This window comes from Amblyomma americanum, chromosome 1 (genome assembly GCF_052857255.1).
Source record: "Amblyomma americanum isolate KBUSLIRL-KWMA chromosome 1, ASM5285725v1, whole genome shotgun sequence".
Taxonomy (NCBI): domain Eukaryota; kingdom Metazoa; phylum Arthropoda; class Arachnida; order Ixodida; family Ixodidae; genus Amblyomma; species Amblyomma americanum.
The window spans coordinates 538,877,378-538,896,352 of NC_135497.1; the positions used below are offsets into that span (position 1 = coordinate 538,877,378).

General features: G+C 44.3%; 1 protein-coding gene across 1 annotated transcript in view; it reads left to right on the plus strand.

The window, feature by feature from the left end:
- The first annotated feature begins 230 nt into the window (after positions 1–230).
- LOC144129281 (uncharacterized) overlaps positions 231–18,975 on the plus strand; it is a 108,239-nt gene continuing 89,494 nt past the window's right edge. Inside the window, exons 1-5 of the mRNA XM_077663300.1 lie at positions 231–398; positions 1,927–2,008; positions 8,421–8,612; positions 13,790–13,947; positions 18,382–18,574. Coding sequence (XP_077519426.1) covers positions 8,441–8,612; positions 13,790–13,947; positions 18,382–18,574 — 523 coding nt within the window. The 5' untranslated portion in view covers positions 231–398; positions 1,927–2,008; positions 8,421–8,440. The remainder of the gene's footprint in view (positions 399–1,926; positions 2,009–8,420; positions 8,613–13,789; positions 13,948–18,381; positions 18,575–18,975) is intronic.

Below are 18,975 nucleotides of genomic sequence, written 5' to 3' on the forward strand. Positions count from 1 at the left end.
CCCCCTTTGGCAGTTTCTTGCTAGTGTGCAGCAATAGCGGTTCGTTTGCATGTGTTGACAAGTGTTATGTCGAGGCAGCCCCCCCCCCAAAAAAAAAAATTTAACATAAACTGCCTTCGCCACAAGCAGTGAGACAACGGCTGGAAGAGAAAGACGAAGGCGGGTCGGTAGCTCGATCTTCTTAGAGGAAAACGAGGCGTCCACTTTGGCTTCGAATTCTGCCACGCGACACGCAGGGGACGGCGACGCTGCTGCATCTCCGGCTCCGTCCAAGCGAACGCTAGTCCCAGCCCCAGGACGGGACGAGATCACAGTCCCATCGGCATCAGTGAGGAGAGTTGGTTGGGTCGCCACAGCCATGCCAGCCGTCAGTTCCTGAGCACGATACCCCGTCTGAGGTAAGTCAGCCATCAGTCCTCATAGCTGCTAACAAGTATAGTGCCTCGTTCTTACGGTGAACGTTTCGAGGGCCTACTGTGAGCTCCGCTTTTGAATAGCTCGCAAATAGGATGCTACTTAAGGACCCAGTGCCTTATCTCGTTCTGAATTCAAATACAGCTACAGCCTGTGTCGTAAGAATCAGCTGGTTTGCTATGATAGACTGGAGCTATCGTTTTCAAGTCAAAGCTAAATCTATACGGCCACACCGAGAGGCGCCATTCCTTTGTCATTATATGACAGGGGATCAAATTCGGAGTGAGTTATTTTGAAGCTTCAGTTTATTAATTCCTTTATTCACCTGGAGCTGGCAGGTAAAAAGCGCATGAGTTAGAGCATTTGTTTGGGGGCCTCGGCTTTCTTAATCATGACAGCGCAGTTTTGTAGATTCGTTTAGAGAATTTAAGCCCAGAACAAATGTTTACATTTCAGTTGTCGACATCTTTGTTCCGTGAGCCGTCAACTCCCGGCCAGCGAAACACTGCACTTAGGTTTGCTTAGGTAATGCTCGGATAGGCCCCCTATGTAAGCCACATTTCACAGTGCTAAGCGCGCAGGGGTTCCTTAGAATTACCACGCACCACATCGCGGCACCTCCATGGAAGTCAAAAGAGCACTAATATCAGTGCACAATCTAATATAGAAAACGTACTTTGCCGTCAGTCATCTGCAGAAAACAGGAGCATCAACGAGGATATTTTCTTCGCATGTACAGGGATGTTCTGATACGCCATCATCTGCACAGGCACGCTGTCTGCTGCTTATACAAGCGTTAGGTCACAGTAATCACCACCCGGCATCCTGTACCTTCTTTGACAAGTGCTTTAAATACACAGACGTGTAGTTTTGACGGTGCTTGCGAACACCTGGAGTCATCGCGCTCTTATTCCAGTGCTCGTTAAACCCTGAAAAACACGAGAAGAGCGACCCTGCTGTTAGAATTTTTGAGTGGTTGGTTGCGAAACATACTTCCCCCTTCGAAACACTGTGGTTAACTATCGTGGGTTTTTCAATTCAATGGAAACATTTTTTTCTGCTGACATAATCAGGCAATATCATACTGGATATTTCGGCTGAACACCGCCATAGTAAAAAAATTGGCAGATGTTTAGCATCCTTAAACATGGTATTCAGCGAACGCTTCACAGCAGTGGTTACGTGACGTCATCCACGCGGGTAATCACATGACCCCTTCCCTCTTTTCCTAACACAAGACTGAAAGGTCACCCAAAGATCGAAGGTCGTCGTAAGGTTAAAGATCGAGGTAAAAGGTCATGACCACGTGGTGCGACGCCAAGATCATCCACATTGCTAGGCTGAAGGGCTTAGCTGTGGTGCGGCTTAGAGCCATGCATGACCTCTAACCCTGTGAGCGTGAAATTTAGTGTCCCGCGAAGTGCGGCTGCACATAGCGCAGTGAAGCTTTCGCTTCAAAATGCAGCTGACGCTGCAACCTCAATTCATGGACCCTAACTGCCTTCATTTCAGGCGCTGGCGTCGGCAACCACGCCTCAACAAGCTGCCGCACCTTATTTCTGAGAAGACAAACGTCAACGTCTAAAGAATCTAAGTGAGTCCTCTAACTTTGTGTCTCTCCTTGAACTTTCTGTAGATACTTACTTCATTGACGTCTATGCCACTCCTAGCAGTGGTAATTCTTTAGTTCTTGAGCAGTACTCTTGTTTATCATTGTTTCATCTTATTATTGAATCGGTTCAAGGAAAATAAGATGTTTTTCAAGCGTTTTTGCATCATTTCAGTTTTTGTTTCACTGCAGACAAGCTCACAGAAACTTGTATTTCCGACAACAGTGATTGTTTTGTTCTTGCCGAATACCGCCAGGGAAGAAGAGGGCGGTGTGTGTGTATTTTTGCGAGTGAAAATCTACGCACCGAGCGGGGAGACTCACTTTATGAAAGTCCTGTAGACTATGAAGTGTTACCTGTGCTAGCTGGTAAATGCTTGCTTGTTGTAGCGTACCGATCACCAGATGGATGTATTGATAAATTTTGTGATCATTTGGAAAAAAAATATTTTGCTTCTGTAATTAAAATAAGTAATCTCTCTTTCTTGGTGGCGTTTTCATTGTCAACATGAATCAATAGTCGTTTCGCAGGAAGCAACGGCAGGTCCTCTTAGATCCCTATTCTCTAGTAAATGTTCTGAATTTACTTACGCCTGTAACTACTGAATCATAAACAGTTCTCGATCTACTTGTCACAAACTCCACCTGTCAGTCTGTTTGGAGCTTCGTTAGCCGATTCCATCAGTGATAATTTCCCGGTATACATTGCTTGAACAATAACAATATTTACAGAACTAAAAGGCGACGTACATGCGTGACAAGAGAGGACATTTTCCCGCGGACAATGAACCCCTTCCTTAGTGCCATCACAACATTTAACTGGGATGAAGTTTATGAGCAGAAGACAGCGGATGATGCATTTATTAGTTTCTTGAGGGAATTGATCTTGCCAAACAGAAACCACATTCCGAATAAGGCTGTCAACAAACGAAAAAAGCTCGAAAGCCATGGATTAAGGTAGATGTTCCTAAAATGCTTTTCAAAAAATATCTTGTATCAAAACTTCCTGCAGACACGCGAAGCTGAGGCTTTTGCCGCTTTCAGAGCCTTCTGCAAGAAACTTAATATTACATTTTGAATGACTAAAATTGATTATCACATAAATATGTTTTACACTATGAAGACCTTAAGAACGCATGGCAAAAGGTTCATAGAACCACTTCTAATAATCTCGGCACACTAACAGTTAATGGCATTACACTTAGTGGTTCCGCGCTTCTGGACAAATTTAATGACTTTTTTTCTCATTAGTAGACACCGTGCATGATACTAATGATCTCCAATACTTGTCTAACCCTGTAAACAGCCGTACATTTTTTCAAACATGTGATGATGCTCAGCTATTATCAATCTTCAAAAACCTGAGAAACAGCAAAACCGAGGACGTGCTGGTCTCAAACTGAAGCCCATTTTACATGTGATAGATGTTATATCACCAATTTTATCTTATATTTACAACATGTCTCTCGTGTCAGGCACTTTCCATTTGTGAAATGAACAAAAATAAGGCTATCGTTATTTACAAAGGTTGGGATAAAAATGTTCTTCTCATTTACCGACCCTTATCCGCGCAATTTTTTTAAAGGTCTTAAAATGTTGATATTTAAGAGGATATCAAACTGTTAAAAATGTATTGTTATAACGAGGAATACGTATGGTTTTAAATCAATATCTTCCACAGACGCCGCTTTACTGGAACAAAAAAGAAATAATCATTGACAACATAATCACAGAAAGCTTAACTTGGGAGTTTTTATCGACTTTCCCAGAGCCTTCGAAGGGAAATCATGTTACTCTTACTGGAAAGCTATCAGTATGCGGAATTCGAGGAAAGGCACTTGATATTGTAAAAAAGCTACTTACAAAATTGTGTGCAGTGCGTTTATAATGGCAAACATAAGTCAAAATACAAATCCTTCCATCATGGAGTACCTGGAGGTAGCATACTTGGATCTCTTTTTATTTAACGTTTAAATTAATGATCTAGTAGAAATTGACTAGGGGGCTGAATATACAGTGTGTGCTCACGACACAAGTAGGTTTATGTCAGCAACCGACGCTAATGAACTGATGCGAAAGGATAATTGGATTTGAGCCAAACTACAGAAATGTTCAGTGAGAAACGCGCTGCTAATAAATGCCAATAAAACAAAGGCGGTGCTTTTCAGTGCAAACAATTATCAATACAACTGTGACATTCCCCTTGTCCAATACGATAATGTAATAGAGGTAACCCAGACAGTCAAAAGACTAGTCACATAGTTCACTGAACATATGCTCTGGGACATCACATAGGACACCCTCAAGTCAAACTTGCCCATGTGCTAGGTATTTTGCGGAGGTTTCACCTTTCCATCTATCACGCGCTCTTTAAACTCTACATTCACTTCTGCAATCTGATATGGGGAAGTACTACTCTGACTAATAGGAACGAAATATTAGTGCCACAGAAAAATGCATAAAGAGCGATAGCCAACGTTTCACCTATATCTTCCTCAGCACAGCTATTTTCTCAATACAGTATTCCAAAGGCTCATAGGTTATATGACACAAATGGCCTTTGTCTTTTCCGGCGCTTCTTGAGACTACGTGAGACCAACAAGTTGCAAGATATGGGTTATTCGTTGCACATGCTGATTTCAGTGGCAGAACGACTTATCAAAAAGAAAAAAAGAGAATTCAAGTCTCAGGAAGAGCCAGAAAAGACAAAATCCAATAAGAAATTTGCAGTTGTTGCTTATAAACATAAGCATTCGCACAATCTTAAAAAAATTGTCAACGGGGTAAACGTTGACGTCTTGTTTTCGGCCCCAAACAACCTGAGTTCATTATGCAAGCAATGTACTTCAGGAAACCCGGAAAAAACTGGTTCTACAGTCAGACATCAAAAGCCGTTCACGAGATGCCAGAAATTGTGTGCAAAGCGCCGTTAACCTGTGATAAATATTATGTAGGCCAAACGGCAAGATGCCTTAATGAGCGATTCGGTGACCATGACTACGTTGTGAACAACAATAAATGAGGAGGCATATGAGCGTTCATTGTCTCAAGTGCAAAAGAAAAAGAAAATAGGGTTCTAGTCCTCTCCTTCAGAAGTGCAATTTCCTTTATATGATTACGCGAGAAATTGTTACGCGAGAAATTGTTGATGCTTTGGAGATAGCACAAACCGACGATGACTGCGTAAGTGCTCCATCAATTCTGTTCTCAAATAACAGATGGCATATCTAACATCTTCAAGTGCGTCGCTCGATAACTGTTGTCTTTCACCACTTTGTGGTAATGCCTTGTAAGCATGCGCAGGCAATATCGGGCGTTTAACATTCCGCTTCTCGCATGAAATCACGAAATTTTACGTTCAGCATGGAAAACCAAGTCGCCCAAATGCGGCCATTAGAGAAGTCATCCTAGGATACATGAGGTTCAGCTAGCTGCGCGCTCAAGACACGTTGCTCGAACTAAGCATGCGTTCGATAACTTCGGTGTTCGACAGCGTCCTCAACATTGTCTTGCGACACGAATTCTGCCTTACGTGAGCAACAGCTGATGCACGCCGTAGTCAGCTCCATCCACACGAACTTATTCCACGAAGGGGGAAAGGGTCGGCCGGTCTAAGATGCCAGCTCCTTGTCAGTCAATTGATATCAGTACACATTGGTGACGGGGTGCCGATAGAACAACTAGAGCACGTGAATTGTACCAATGTCAAGTCGCAGGCCTTGCTCGTAACGTTCGTTGGCAGAAGAGTGTGGTCACCGCAGTCAGAAAAGGCAGCACGCGGTGCCTGATAGAGCCTTCAAACTTTTTACAATCGAGTCGGCAAACTTGTCGCAAATTTATGCCTTGGGGCGCTTTCTTCGATCAAAATATCACCCATCGTCGAGTCCTTTGTGTCGTGCGCGTGAGCATGTAGCTTCCAAAAAAATCCGTCCGAAAACTTCTCTCTTATTTTTACTTTTCGGGGGCTAAGTGCTTTCCTTGGAAAGGGAGGAGGTGGCGTCACGGTGTCTTGGAAGTGCTTGTCGCTCTCCGGTCCTGAGGGAAACCGAGGTTTTCTACTCCACGGCCAAATTTACAGAGCCTCCTGGTGTGCTGCAACCGAGTTGTGCGGCAGGCATGTTAGTTGCGAAGGAGATGCAATGCCATTGCCCTAATACATATTTTAACGGTTCGTAATAATCGAGCTTTCGTTAACACTGCTGCGATTATAAGTCAGCTCAAATTTACGAGGCAAGCGTAGACAAATATGTCTTCGACATCTTTCTATGGCGAGCATTCCACTCTCGGCCAAAAGTCCTAATCAAAGGCCATGAGCATATACGAGGATATTTTTTTTCGCCTGTTTAGGGATGTTCTATTCAGCCATCGTCTCAGGGGGCATGCTAACCGCACCTTATAGGAGCGTGAGTGCACTGTAGTCACCGACCAGCATGCCGTATCTTTTTTGTCACGGGGTCAACCCACACGAAATATTCCCAGTCTGGAAAAGCGTCCAACGCCACTTTTCTTCATAAACATTCGGGAAGTTGGCGATTAGGTATTTCGCGGAAAAAAAATTTTTGCTTAAGTCAGCTGTGTCTGATTTTTCCGAAAATAACCAAACGTGTTCGGGGTAAAAATGAAATGTGAAACAGGCTACAATTACAAATCATACTTTAGATCGTTCTGCTTTTGTAGTTCCCTTTTCATACGTTGTTGATAGAAACATGCGAATATTCACTTTTTGATTCAGTATACAAGCAAGACTGTTAGGCGTAAACGTCATTAACATTGCTGCAAACGTACTTTTTGCTGCTTTCTTCTGTTGCTGTAACTTATGTTAAAAATAAGCTTATAAAGCTATAAGAAAATTTTGCGGTAATTAGAATTATAAAGCAAGTACTTGTTCACAACAACGAACTTTGTCCGAGATTCAGGGTTAATTTGGAATCAGGCCCTCCAGCTAAACATAAGTAATGGCTCATATTAAAGACGAACTTCGATGATGGCGATATAAAATTTTTAATATGCATAAATGTAAATTCACGGCAAAAAAATTTGAAGTTCGTGGCCAGCCTCCTCGGTTGATACTGTCCAACTGTCTTCAGTGCAGAACACGTGTATTATCGCGCTCATTATGAACTGCTTTGCACGCGATGTATTGTGAACTAAGGTCATGAAAGAGTGCAAGCAGAATGATACTAGAAATTTTTAAAGTTAGCTAGAAGCGCCACATAAAAAGCAGTTTGGATACTTGTGTAAGTGGGGTGCTTTTGACTTCGGCTATGTTAAGCACAACCTCAGGTGCAGTTCCCTAATGTTGTGGTAGAAATATGCCCTGTAGTTCTCTTCCATGCGATAACCTGCTTTCACATCTTATGCGTCGCACTGTGTGCGAAATTAGGAAGTAATTTTTAACAAGTACTTGCTTTATTAATTCCAATTTATTTCTGCCTATCCTGCTGCAAAAGGTGAACGCAGAAAAAAAAACATTAATGAGACTAACTTTAAGGGCGTATCGGTAAAAAAAATTCTGAAAACGCCACCGTGGACGCAGTATTTCTAAACTCTAAATAGGCGGGTATTTCTTGCATGGCTTCATTAGTTAAATGAAATATAAAGAACAACGCAAGTGATAGATTTTAAACTTGTGTTTATTTTTTCGGACTACAAGCAGCTTTTGCTAATTCTCCGAATCTTCAAGGACTGCTCATATGAGAAAGATAATTTTTCGAAAAAAAAATATGCTAGACCTTAAATTTACTAGTGATTGACCTTATGTTAGCGTAGTTTTAAGCTCCATGTGCATTGAAAGCCCTGACACGCGGCGGACAAAACGTGCCCATTTTTTCTGGCGCAACATTCGTGTCCTTCAAACTGAGGGGCAGTTAGTTGGTGCTCATCGGCCTCCCTATGGTATGGTTTGTTTTTGGTTATGAGGATATTTTACCTCTTTTATCCGTGCCGGGCAGGAATAATATTGCAGTGCTATTGTGGAGGAAGGGGATGAACGTATCGTACTGTGCTGCTTACGGTGCTAATATATTGTGAGCTTTTGCGGCAAATGGACGCCATAGAACGAGTTGTTTTTATTTACTCAAAGTGTGGTCGAAGACATTCTAGCCAGCATTTCATTCCGAAGGAGCCGAACTCTAGGGCAAAACTTCGCGTGTATTCGTTGAATGACCGGTGTTTACCCAGATGCATTGGCGTTCGAACACCGCAATTCCTGGATCCAGGGTGATGCTCGACCCACAAAAGTCAGCGCTTTGGTGGCATGTGTATGTTTAGTTCTCGCAGAAATTTGAGGGCGATTACAGATAGCTGGGAATGTCACATTATGTTTTTGAATGTATGTTAAAATTCCTCGACAGATGTCGGGAACACGATAAACCATGGCCTAAACCGCAATACGCAGGGTGTCAAAGTTGCCTCAACATGGACTCAGAACATGGAGTGGAGGAGGAGAAGCCGGGGCCGGTTCTATTCGACCCAAAGAGGCTCTTCCATTATAGCGAGGAAGAATGGAGCCGCATCTGGTGGCGCTCCCAACTCGACGGAGTATATTCCCACGCGACCACCACCAAGCATGTCTCGACAGATATGAAGAGTAAGGAACTGTAGGACACAAGCGCACTGATCGTTCTGTAATCCAACAGGATCGAGTGGTGTTTTGCGATACTGCAGTCCATCCATATTATAATCGATAGTCATACCTTTGTGCCGCATTAATCAATTTTGCCTTTCTCAGGATATTTGTAGCGGGAAAATCAGTCAGTGGCTAAAAAAGGAACCAATCGACTTACCAGAAGTAAGAAAAAGATAGTTTTTGGGCGGAAGGTACTTTCGACTGATTGCAGAGATAACGGCCATAGTAAGGCCAAAACCCAGGTTCAAATGGAGAGGACACAGGGTGACACCAGCTGGCCATTCTGAAAAGGGCTACAGACACATAGTTTATGCTAGCATATCCTTTTAAACGAACACTCACCAAATTCATAAAGGAAAAAAATAACCGCAAGAGAATTGACGTTTCGTAGAAGGGGCCGTAGAAGGGGCCGTACGACTTCTGGAACGAGACGTTCAGGACGAAGTTCGAACGAAGGCGATAGGTGTGTTGTCACGCATGAAGAAGACGTCATCAAACCGCCCTCTTGGTCAAGATGAACGCTCAGCAATCTGAAGCCTCCAGGCTAACAAGGATATAGCCGTCCTACCGGCAGATAAAGGGAATGTCACTGTTATCCTTGACCGGTCTTCTTACAAGGAAAAAATGGAGGCCATGCTTCAGGACGAGACCACTTACTGCAGGATCCCGAAAGACCCTACTCCCAAAGTGCAGACGTCTCTTCAAAAAATGCTAGCAGAGATCTTCAAGGGCATCCCTCCGTCTATGAAACGGCTTTATTATCAGTTGCTATGTACAAACGGCTCAGCGCCCGCCATATACGGACTACCAAAGGTGCATAAACCAGGGATTCCCCTGCGCCCAATAGTGGATTTTAGAAAGTCTCCTTTATACTCGTTGTCACAGTACCTTCATGGCGTTCTCTCACCGCTGGTGGGCAAGACAGGCGCAGGCATCAAGAATTCATCCGACTTCATCAACAAGATCAAAGAGGTCGCCCTGGAAGACATAGACGAGATCGTTTCTTTCGACGTCTGCTCGCTTTTTACAAGCGTGCCTGTTGATCTCGCAGTTGAGACATGTAAGCAACGTCTCGAGAATGACACCTCGTGGCAGGATCGGACACCGTTCGAAGCAGCGGAACTTTGCCAACTCTTGCAATTCTGTCTCACCAACACATATTTTACGTACAGCGGCAACTTCTACCAGCAGACCTTTGGCACAGCAATGGGGGCAGCCATCTCGGTCACAGCGGCTAACATCGCTATGGAAGCCATCGAGAGCAAAGCTTTGGCCACCTTCCAACCGCGACCAAAAGTATTTTTTAGGTATGTGGACGACTGCTTCTGCGTCATAGACCGGAAGCACACCCGCACTTTCCTCGATCACCTTAATGCCATTGAGCCCTCAATCAACTTCAGTGTTGAGGAAGAGACTGACGGCTGCCTTCCGTTCCTCGACACCGTGGTAACCCGTACTCCAACAGGTCTTAGTTTTCGCGTCTACCGGAAACCGACGCATTCCGGAAGGTACCTAAATTTCAATTCAGCACACCCTGTCAGTCATAAGCGGTCAGTGGTGGCATCTCTAATCAACCGTGCCAGGGAAGTATGCAGTGAAGACGCCGCCCTAAACCACGAAATGAAGACCGTGGAAAAAGATTTGAAAAGAAACGGCTACCCGCTTTCCTTCATTCGGAACACGCAAAGAGTGGCTGTATCAAGTGAGCCTGCTGCCCGGGAAGACGAAAGAGCTAACGCACCGAAACGAGCCGCTATTCCGTATGTACCGGGGATCAGCGAGGCGCTGGCGCGGATGTTCCGCAAGCACGGCGTCCATGTTGCACATGTCCCAACAAGCAAGATAAGAAATGAGCTTGTAAACGTGAAAGACCAGCTCCCTCGTGCCAGTTTTCCCGGCGTGGTTTACAAGATTGCCTGCGCCGACTGTTCATCAGTTTACATAGGGGAAACGAAAGACTTCAAGAGACGCCTGAAAGAACATCAGTACGATGTACGAAAAGGAAAAGTGACCACGAACGCAATCGCGGAGCATGCGCAAGAGACTGGTCACGAAATTAACTTGGATGAAGCGGTTATAGTGACAACGGAAAAGAATGTATCAGCCCGCCGAAATCTCGAGTCATTAATCATCCAGACTACGCCCAACACAATAAATAAGAATGACGGCACGTTGCACCCTATCTACGCGAAATGTCTCAAAACGATAGTAACCGCTACAAAAAGCCCGGGACGTCCAGCTGGTTGCTCATTGTGAACAAGGGAGCCGTAGCGCTCCCGAAACGTCATTTTTTGTTGACCTTGGTCAGTGACCAGTGAACCTCATCAAGCCATGATTCCTGACCAGACGGTATGCCGTCGAACCCTCGACTACAACTAATTATGACATACACGGCGTTCAGAACTGAACCCTTCAGTGCAGTCTGCCGATCGATAAAGTGCTCGCCCTGTAACTGCTTCTTCAATTACTGCCATTAATCTCCGACATTGTTGACGCATCAGGCCTTTATGGTTTTCGCAGGCCAATATAGAACGATACAACGCAGTTTCATTCCTCGGTTGTTCCTCTGGGCTCCCAAAGCGGATGTCCCAGCTAACAGTGACCAATTGTTTTAAAGCGGAGAGTAGAAGGCGATTTCCACCCTGTGATTGATGTTGCGAGTCGCTTGGCATAGCCAGCAGTATCTGTCCGTTCGGTAAACTTAATTGGCAAGCGAAAATTGTAGTAATAGAAGGACGCTTATAATTTGCCTCAAGAATAGATTCCATAGCCCCTTCATCTTTTATTTCTTTCATTTTGTTCCTTTGTTTCTCATTTCCCACCGACTGCCAATCCGCAATCCCATTACGGGCCACGGTCATCGATTACACCTAAAATTAGAGATTACGTTAGGGATTACCGATCACCATTCATTATCTAGTTACACTGCACGACATACTACCCCAATAAATACATAAAGTGTTTTTCACTTAAGCTTTACAAAGTTTTTACAAATGATATTTTTGAGTTAGAAGACCGCTTTTGTCGACATAGCATTGCGAGCAGAGAAGTACATCAGAATACACCAAGGAGGTGCCAACTAGCAAAATGGTTAACTTATATTGAGTAGTTAACTTTTTACCTATTACTGTAGGCTCCTTAATTTTTGAGGGGAGTGCAGCTCACCATGTTTTATGTTTCTGTTCTGTCAACATTGCGAAGCTTGCAGGCAAACCAACGTCTCCAGCGCACGCAATTCCTCGACCGAGCCACAATTTGTTTGGCCACAACGCCTGAGTCACCACCTATTAAAAATTCTGAAAATTCATATATATATATATATATATATATATATATATATATATATATATATATATATATATATATATATATATATATATATATATATATACATACTAGGGACGGTGGCGTTCACTCCACTCAATGAATATGTAGCCCTCACATTTACAGCTGAAACTTAATTATTCAATTTTAGTTAACCATCCAGCTAGTTCGCAAGTATTATCTGCACTTAGATGTTATACACCACTGATAATGGTATGGCGAAAAAGGCGCTGGCCTAACTCGAAACTGCGGCGTTTTTAAAAATTGCTTTTATAAGGAGAAAGAACTTAATGCGAAGCATTTCATTGCGTGAAATAAAGACTATACCTGCGCCTTTTGATTCAATGCAATCTCCGACGCCAATCAGTATATTTGTGATTGGTTTTGTTGTTAATTACGGTATCATCAGCGCAAATTCAAAACACAAGTTACAAAATTATACATGCAACAATGTGTCCCATAGGTGCCCTTCTAATACGTTGAAACAGAAACTTTTTGTGGCTTCTGTTTTGCGTGCCCGCTTGGCACGCAGTGGGCGCGAAATCGATCCCCGGGGTCTTCAGCAGAACGAGGCAGTTACTCTGTAGCGTAATACTGGTGTCAGGAATTAACTGTGAATGTGGATGTTGTACACTGCCTTGAGAAACTGCCGGCTCAAGTGCTGGCACCGAAGCAAAATTTAGACAGAGGAGTTTTTCTTTTTTGAGCATGGAAACCAAAGATCACAAAATAAATTTTCAGCAAAAATGAAAGCCTGAATTCGCGAGACATGCTTCTCCGCCTCCGTCATTGCTGCTCTGCGCATACTCTGAGCCTGGGCTGCTTCGTCTTACTTCGGTGCTCGTCTTCTCCGCCAGAGAGGATATTCAACGGCGGTAGAGACACCCAGTGTTGGCCCTGGCTGCTTTAGGAGTTCAGAGTGCTTTAGGAGAAGCTGTCTAAAAAGTCTTGCGCACAGCCAAGAGTAGCTACTAGCTGCCTACAAGGCGGCTGCCGCCCTCGGTTATGTCACGTGTCTATTGCACCTGAAAGCTACCAGGACACTTCTAAACTTCCTATGTAAGGGAGTCTTAGGACGTATACACATCCAGCAACCCCCCCCCCCCCCCCACGACTACCATCCCCCCTCCCGTATCGGCGATGGCATGAGAAACTGAGCCGTCATTCTTATCTTGACCAATCGAAATTTTAGGAATAGCTACGCCGTGTTACTGCACACAACTAGGGAAAGTTGCCCCGTATAGATTGTTTAGCGGTAACTTGTGCAGCCTCTTGCTTTAAAAAAAGACAACTTTCTGATTCGATTTAATTGGACTCTATTTCATTTCGAACAGCAGGGATGAAGTTCACAAATGAGCGGCCGAACGTCATTTCCACAGAGCCATTGAGTTTTGCGGGTCTAAATGGGTTGCCTGGCTGAAGCTTCCCTCATACTTTTCAATCTTCAGTCAGTCAACCTAATGCTTTGGGGCTGGTAATCGACCTAGTTACAAAATGAAAAAAAGCTAGGCGGCGCGTACCTATGACAGGAATGAAAAAACAACAATTCAAAAACATCAATTTAATTGTTGGCACACCTCCTTGCTTGGCAGCTTCTTGCCAGTGTGCAGCAAAAGCGGTTGACTCGCATGTGTGAACAAGCATTACGTTCAGGCAAAACTAAAGGAATGAAACAATGAAACATAAATGGCCTTAAGCCCTTTCCATTACGATGACGGCCGGATGAGGAACACAAAGGCGGGTCGGGAGCTCGAGCTGGTTCGAGGAAAACGAGGCTTCAATGTTGGCTTCGAATTCTGCCACGGAAAACGCAGGTGACGGCCTCGCTCCGGCGTCTCCCTCTGCGGTCAAGCGAACACTCCGCCCTATCCCAGAGCCAGGCCCTTCCACGAGCACCGAGGCACCAAAGGCCGTGGTGGAATTGCCAGATCAGAGGTGGTCGAATTCTTGTGCGCAGGTAACCCACCTTCAGGTTAGTGTACCATCAGTCCTCACAAGATTCGAGAAAAATATAGCCCCGAACCTACTTTGGCCGTTTCAAAGGCTCCCTGCGAGCTATCGTTTCTCATAGTTTTGAGACAGGAAACTGCAGAACGACCCAGTGCCTAAATTCATTCTGAATGCAAATACAGCGACAGCTCGCGTTGTATAAACAAGCGAGTGTGGTAGTCTAGGCGGAGGCTGCTGTTATTGAACCTGTGCTGCTGTATATATATATATATATATATATATATATATATATATATATATATATATATATATATATATATATATATATATATATATATATATATATGCGAAGTTGAAAAATGGTTCATTAACACAGAGATTTATTTTGACTACGTTTCAGACAGAGCCTGTCCTTCCTCAAGGCCTAAGTTAAAGCGATCTTCCTCCCCTTCTAAACGTGTTGGCATTGGCACGCATGTCCGACACATGAACAAGACAACAAGCAAACAGATGCAGGAATGAAGATGAGCACAAATGAAAATAATACTAGAAAACGAAAAAAGAAAGAAACAAAAAACAGGGAAAAAAGCAAAAATGCTATGTCCCCGGCGGCCCCCGGAGCAGCTGCGGGGAGCCGTCCCCGGAAAAGGAGAAAAACGAGTTGTTGTTGTTGTCTTCCGGGGTGGCTATTACCCCCTCCCGCCCCTCGTTTTTCTTCCTTTGCTTTCTCCTCTTTTTTTTCTGTCGGCTCCCAGGGTCTGTTGAGTGGGCGACGGGGGGAGAGCGCGTAAACGTTTAGGTGTTGTTCTCTGCCCCAAATAAGCTGAGTTCATTATGCAATCAAAGCACTTCAGCAAACAAGGGAACAGCTGGTTGCACAATCAGACATCGAAAGCCATTGGCGAGATGCACAGAAGGTGTTGTGGACAAAGCGCCGTTAACCTGTGGTAAATATTATATAGGCGAAACGGCAAGATGCCTAAATGAGAAATTCGGTGAGCATGATTACGTTGTGAACAACAATAAATGGGGGGCATATAAGCATCCATTGTCTCAAAAGCAAAAGCAAAAAAAGAGGGTTGTCTTCTCTTTCATAAGTGCAAATACCTTTAATGAAAATATTTAAAATTTAGCGAGAAATAGTTGAGGCTTTGGAGACAGCAAGAGCTGGCCATGACTGCGTGTCTGCTTCGTCAATTCTGTTGTCACAAAAACAGATGGCATATCTTACATCGTTCAACTGTGTCGCTCGATAACTGTTTTCTTTCACCACTTTGTGGTAATGCCTTGTAAGCATGCGCAGGCCATATCGGGAGTATAAAATTCCGCTTCTTGCATAAAATATAATCACTTGGAAGTAAGCGCTTGTGTTGTCTGTGTTATTCTGTGTCATTGTCCTTTTGCGCTTTTACGTTCAGCATGGAAACCCAAATCGCCTAAATGCGGCCATTACAGAAGTCATCCCAGGCAACATGAGGGTGCGCTAGCTGCGCACTGAAGACACGTTGCTCGAAATAAGCATACGCTCGATAACTTCGTTGTTCGACAGCGTCCTCCTCATTGTCTTGCGTCACGAATTCTGACTTACGTAAGCAACAGTTGATGCATGCCGCAGACAGCTCCATCCACACGAAGTTATTCTACGATGGGAACAGAGTGTGTCGGAATAAGATGCCAGCTCCTTGTCAGTCAATTGATATCAGTACACTTTGGTGATGGGGTGCCGATAGAACAACTCGAGGACGTGAATTTTACCAATGTCCAGTTGCAGGCCTTCCTCGTAACGTTTGTTGGCAGAAGATTGTGGTCGCCGCAGTCAGAAAAGGCAGCACGCGGTGCCTGATAAAGCCTTCAAATTTTTTTTCAATCGAGTCGGCAAACATGTCGCAAATTTATGCCTTGTGGCGCTTTCTTCAATCAAAATGTCACGCATCGTCCAGTCCTTTGTGTCGTGCGCGTGAGCATGTAGGTTCCAAAGGAATGTGTCTTGCTAGTCTTCACGAAGAGACGCGGTATCCACTGGCCGCTGTCTTTTATGCTCCCACATTTATGGACTGTAACAAGGCGCTTACTGCAGTCCTCATCAGCTTCGTACACAGCTTGCCTTTTCGATAAGCACATCTGAGAAAAATTTATGCTGGCATTCCATACAGTCCGAAAACTTCTTACTTATTGCTTTTTGGGGGCTAAGTGCTTCACTTGGAAAGAGAGGAGGTGGCGTCACGGGGTCTTGGAAGTGTTTGTCGCTCTCCGCTCCAAAGTGAAACCAAGGTGTTCTATTCCACGGCAAAATTTACAGCGCCTCCTGGTGTGCTGTAACCAAGTTGTGCGGCAGACTTGTTCGTTGTGAAGGAGATGCAATCCCATCGCCCTAATACATATTAAAACGGTTCGTAATAATCGACCTTTCGTTAACACTGCGGCGATTATAAGTCGGCTCAACTTTACAAGACAAGCGTAGACAAAAATGTCTTCGATATCTTTGTATTGTGAGCAATACATTCTCAGCCAAAAAGGCCTTGAGCCTATACGAGGATAGGAAAACAAAAATACATGAATCGCCGACCAAAGGCTTGTGTCAATAAACGACGTTTCGACTTCCTTACGGAAGCCTTGTTCACTGAAGGCTTTACTAAAAAACCCGGCTCTTAAATACGTTTCAATAATCGTCCGAGGCATTTGCATACATTGGCGGGAGATTGCCGTCATTGCGATTAAGTGTTTTTTTGGTCGTTTGTATCGCCAGTGACTCAAGATATTGGCGTGTAAGCCCGTTTCTTTCTTTGGCGATAATAGAGGCCTCATTCCAGCAGATACGATGTTTTGCTGATACGGCATGCTCCGCAAGAGCGTTGGCAACTACTTTTTGGTTTTCTACGTCCTTCGTGTGCTCTTTCAGGCGCCTTCGAAAATTCCCGCTTTCGCCTATGTATACATAATCGCACTCAGCACAAGGAATCCGGTACACCACGCCCGGAAATTTTTCCTTTTCCAGCTTTTCCTTCACATTCACAAGTTCGTGCCGTAACTTTTGGGTGGGAACGTGGGCAACGTGAACGTCGTACGAGCGCAGCACACGTCCCAGAGCTTCGCTTACACCAGGCGCATAGGGGATGGCGGCACGTGATTGGCAATGGTTGCGGGCCGTGTTCTCTAGGAGCACTGAGCGGCGTTCCACTGAGGCTAGAAATTTCCTGGGGTAGCCGCAAGTCGTCAACTCACGGCGCACTTGCACCAGGTCCGAGGCATGGTCTTGATGTCGTGAGCAAATGTTTCTCGACCTTTCGATGAGTGAAGCCGCAACAGCACACTTGTGGCAGCCCGGGTTCACTGAGTTAAGCACAGCATTTGGTGCAGTTCCCTAATGTTGTGGCAGAAATATGCCCCGTAGTTCTCTGCCATGCGATAACCTGCTGTCACATCTTATGCGTCGCACTGTGTGCAAAATCAGGAAGTAATTTTTTAACAAGTACTTGCTTTATTAGTTCCGATTTATTTCTGCCTGTCCTTCTGCAAAAGGTGAAAGCAGAAAAAACACATTAATGAGACTAACTTTGAGCGCGTTTCGGTAAAAAAAATTCTGAAAACGCCACTGTTGACGCCGTTTTTCTAAACTCTAAATACTCGGGTATTTATTGCATGGCTCCATTAGTAAAGTATAATATAAAGAACTACGCAAGTGATAGATTTTGAAATTGTGTTTACTATTTCGGACTGCAAGCATCTTTTGCCAATTTTCCGAAACTTCAAGCAGTGCTCATATGAAAAAAATATTTTTTCAAAAAAATACACTTCCAGCCTTGAATTTCCTAGTGATTAAGCTAATGTTAGCGTCATTTTAAGCCCCATGTGTTCTGAAAGGCCTGATACATTGCGGACAAAACCTGCCCATTTTTTTTTGCTGGCGCAACATTCGTGTCCTTCAAACTAAGGTGCAGTTAGTTGGTGCTCATCGGCCTCCCTTTGGTGTTGTTTGTTTTGGATATGAGGCCTTTTTTACCTCTTTTATCCGTGCCGGGCAGGAATATTATTGCATTGCTATTGTGGAGGAACGGGATGAACGTATCGTACTGTGCTGCTTACGATGCTAATATATTGTGAGCTTTTGCGGCAAATGGGCGCCATAGAACGAGTTGTTTTTATTTACTCAAAGTGTGGTCGAAGACATTCTAGCCAGCATTTCATTCCGAAGGAGCCGAGCTCTAGGGCAAAACATTGCTTTTACTCGTTGTATGACCGGTGTTTACCCAGAAGCATTGCCGTTCGAACACCGCAATTCCCGGATGCCAGGTGGATGCTTGGTGGCTTTGGTGGCAGGTGCATGTTTACTTCTCGCAGAAGTTTGAGGGCAATTACAGATAGCTGGGAATGTCACGTTATATTTTTGAGTGTATGTTAAATTTCCTAGACAGGTGTCGGGAACACGATAAACCATGGCCTAAACCGCAATACGCAGGGTGTCAAGGATGCGTCCAACATGGACTCAGAGTATGGAGCGGCGGAGGAGAAGCCGGGGCCGGTTCTATTCGACCCAAAGAGGCTCTTCCATTACAGCGAGAAAGAATGGAGCCTCATCTGGTGGCGCTCCCAGCTCGACGGAATAGGTTCACAGGCGACTACCACCAAGCATGTCTCGACAGATATGAAGAGTAAGGAACTGTAGGACAGAAGGGCACTGATCGTTCTGTAATGCAACGGGATCAATTGATGTTTTACGATTCTACAGTCCATCCATAGCACAGTCGATAATCATACCGTTGTGCTGCATTAATCAATTTTGCCTTTTTCAGGACATGTTCAGCCGGAAAATTATTCAGTGGATAAAGGGAACCCATAGACTTTACCAGAAGTAAGAAAAATATAGTTTTTGGGCGGAAAGTACTTTCGACTGATTGCTGAGATAACGGCCATAATAAGGCCAATACCCAGGTTCAAATGGAGAAGACACAGGGAGAAACCTGCTCGTCATTCCGAAAAGGGCTACAGACAGATAGTTTTTGCTATATGTAAATTTGCCTTCAAGCATTCCGACGGTCTTCCTAATCGTAAC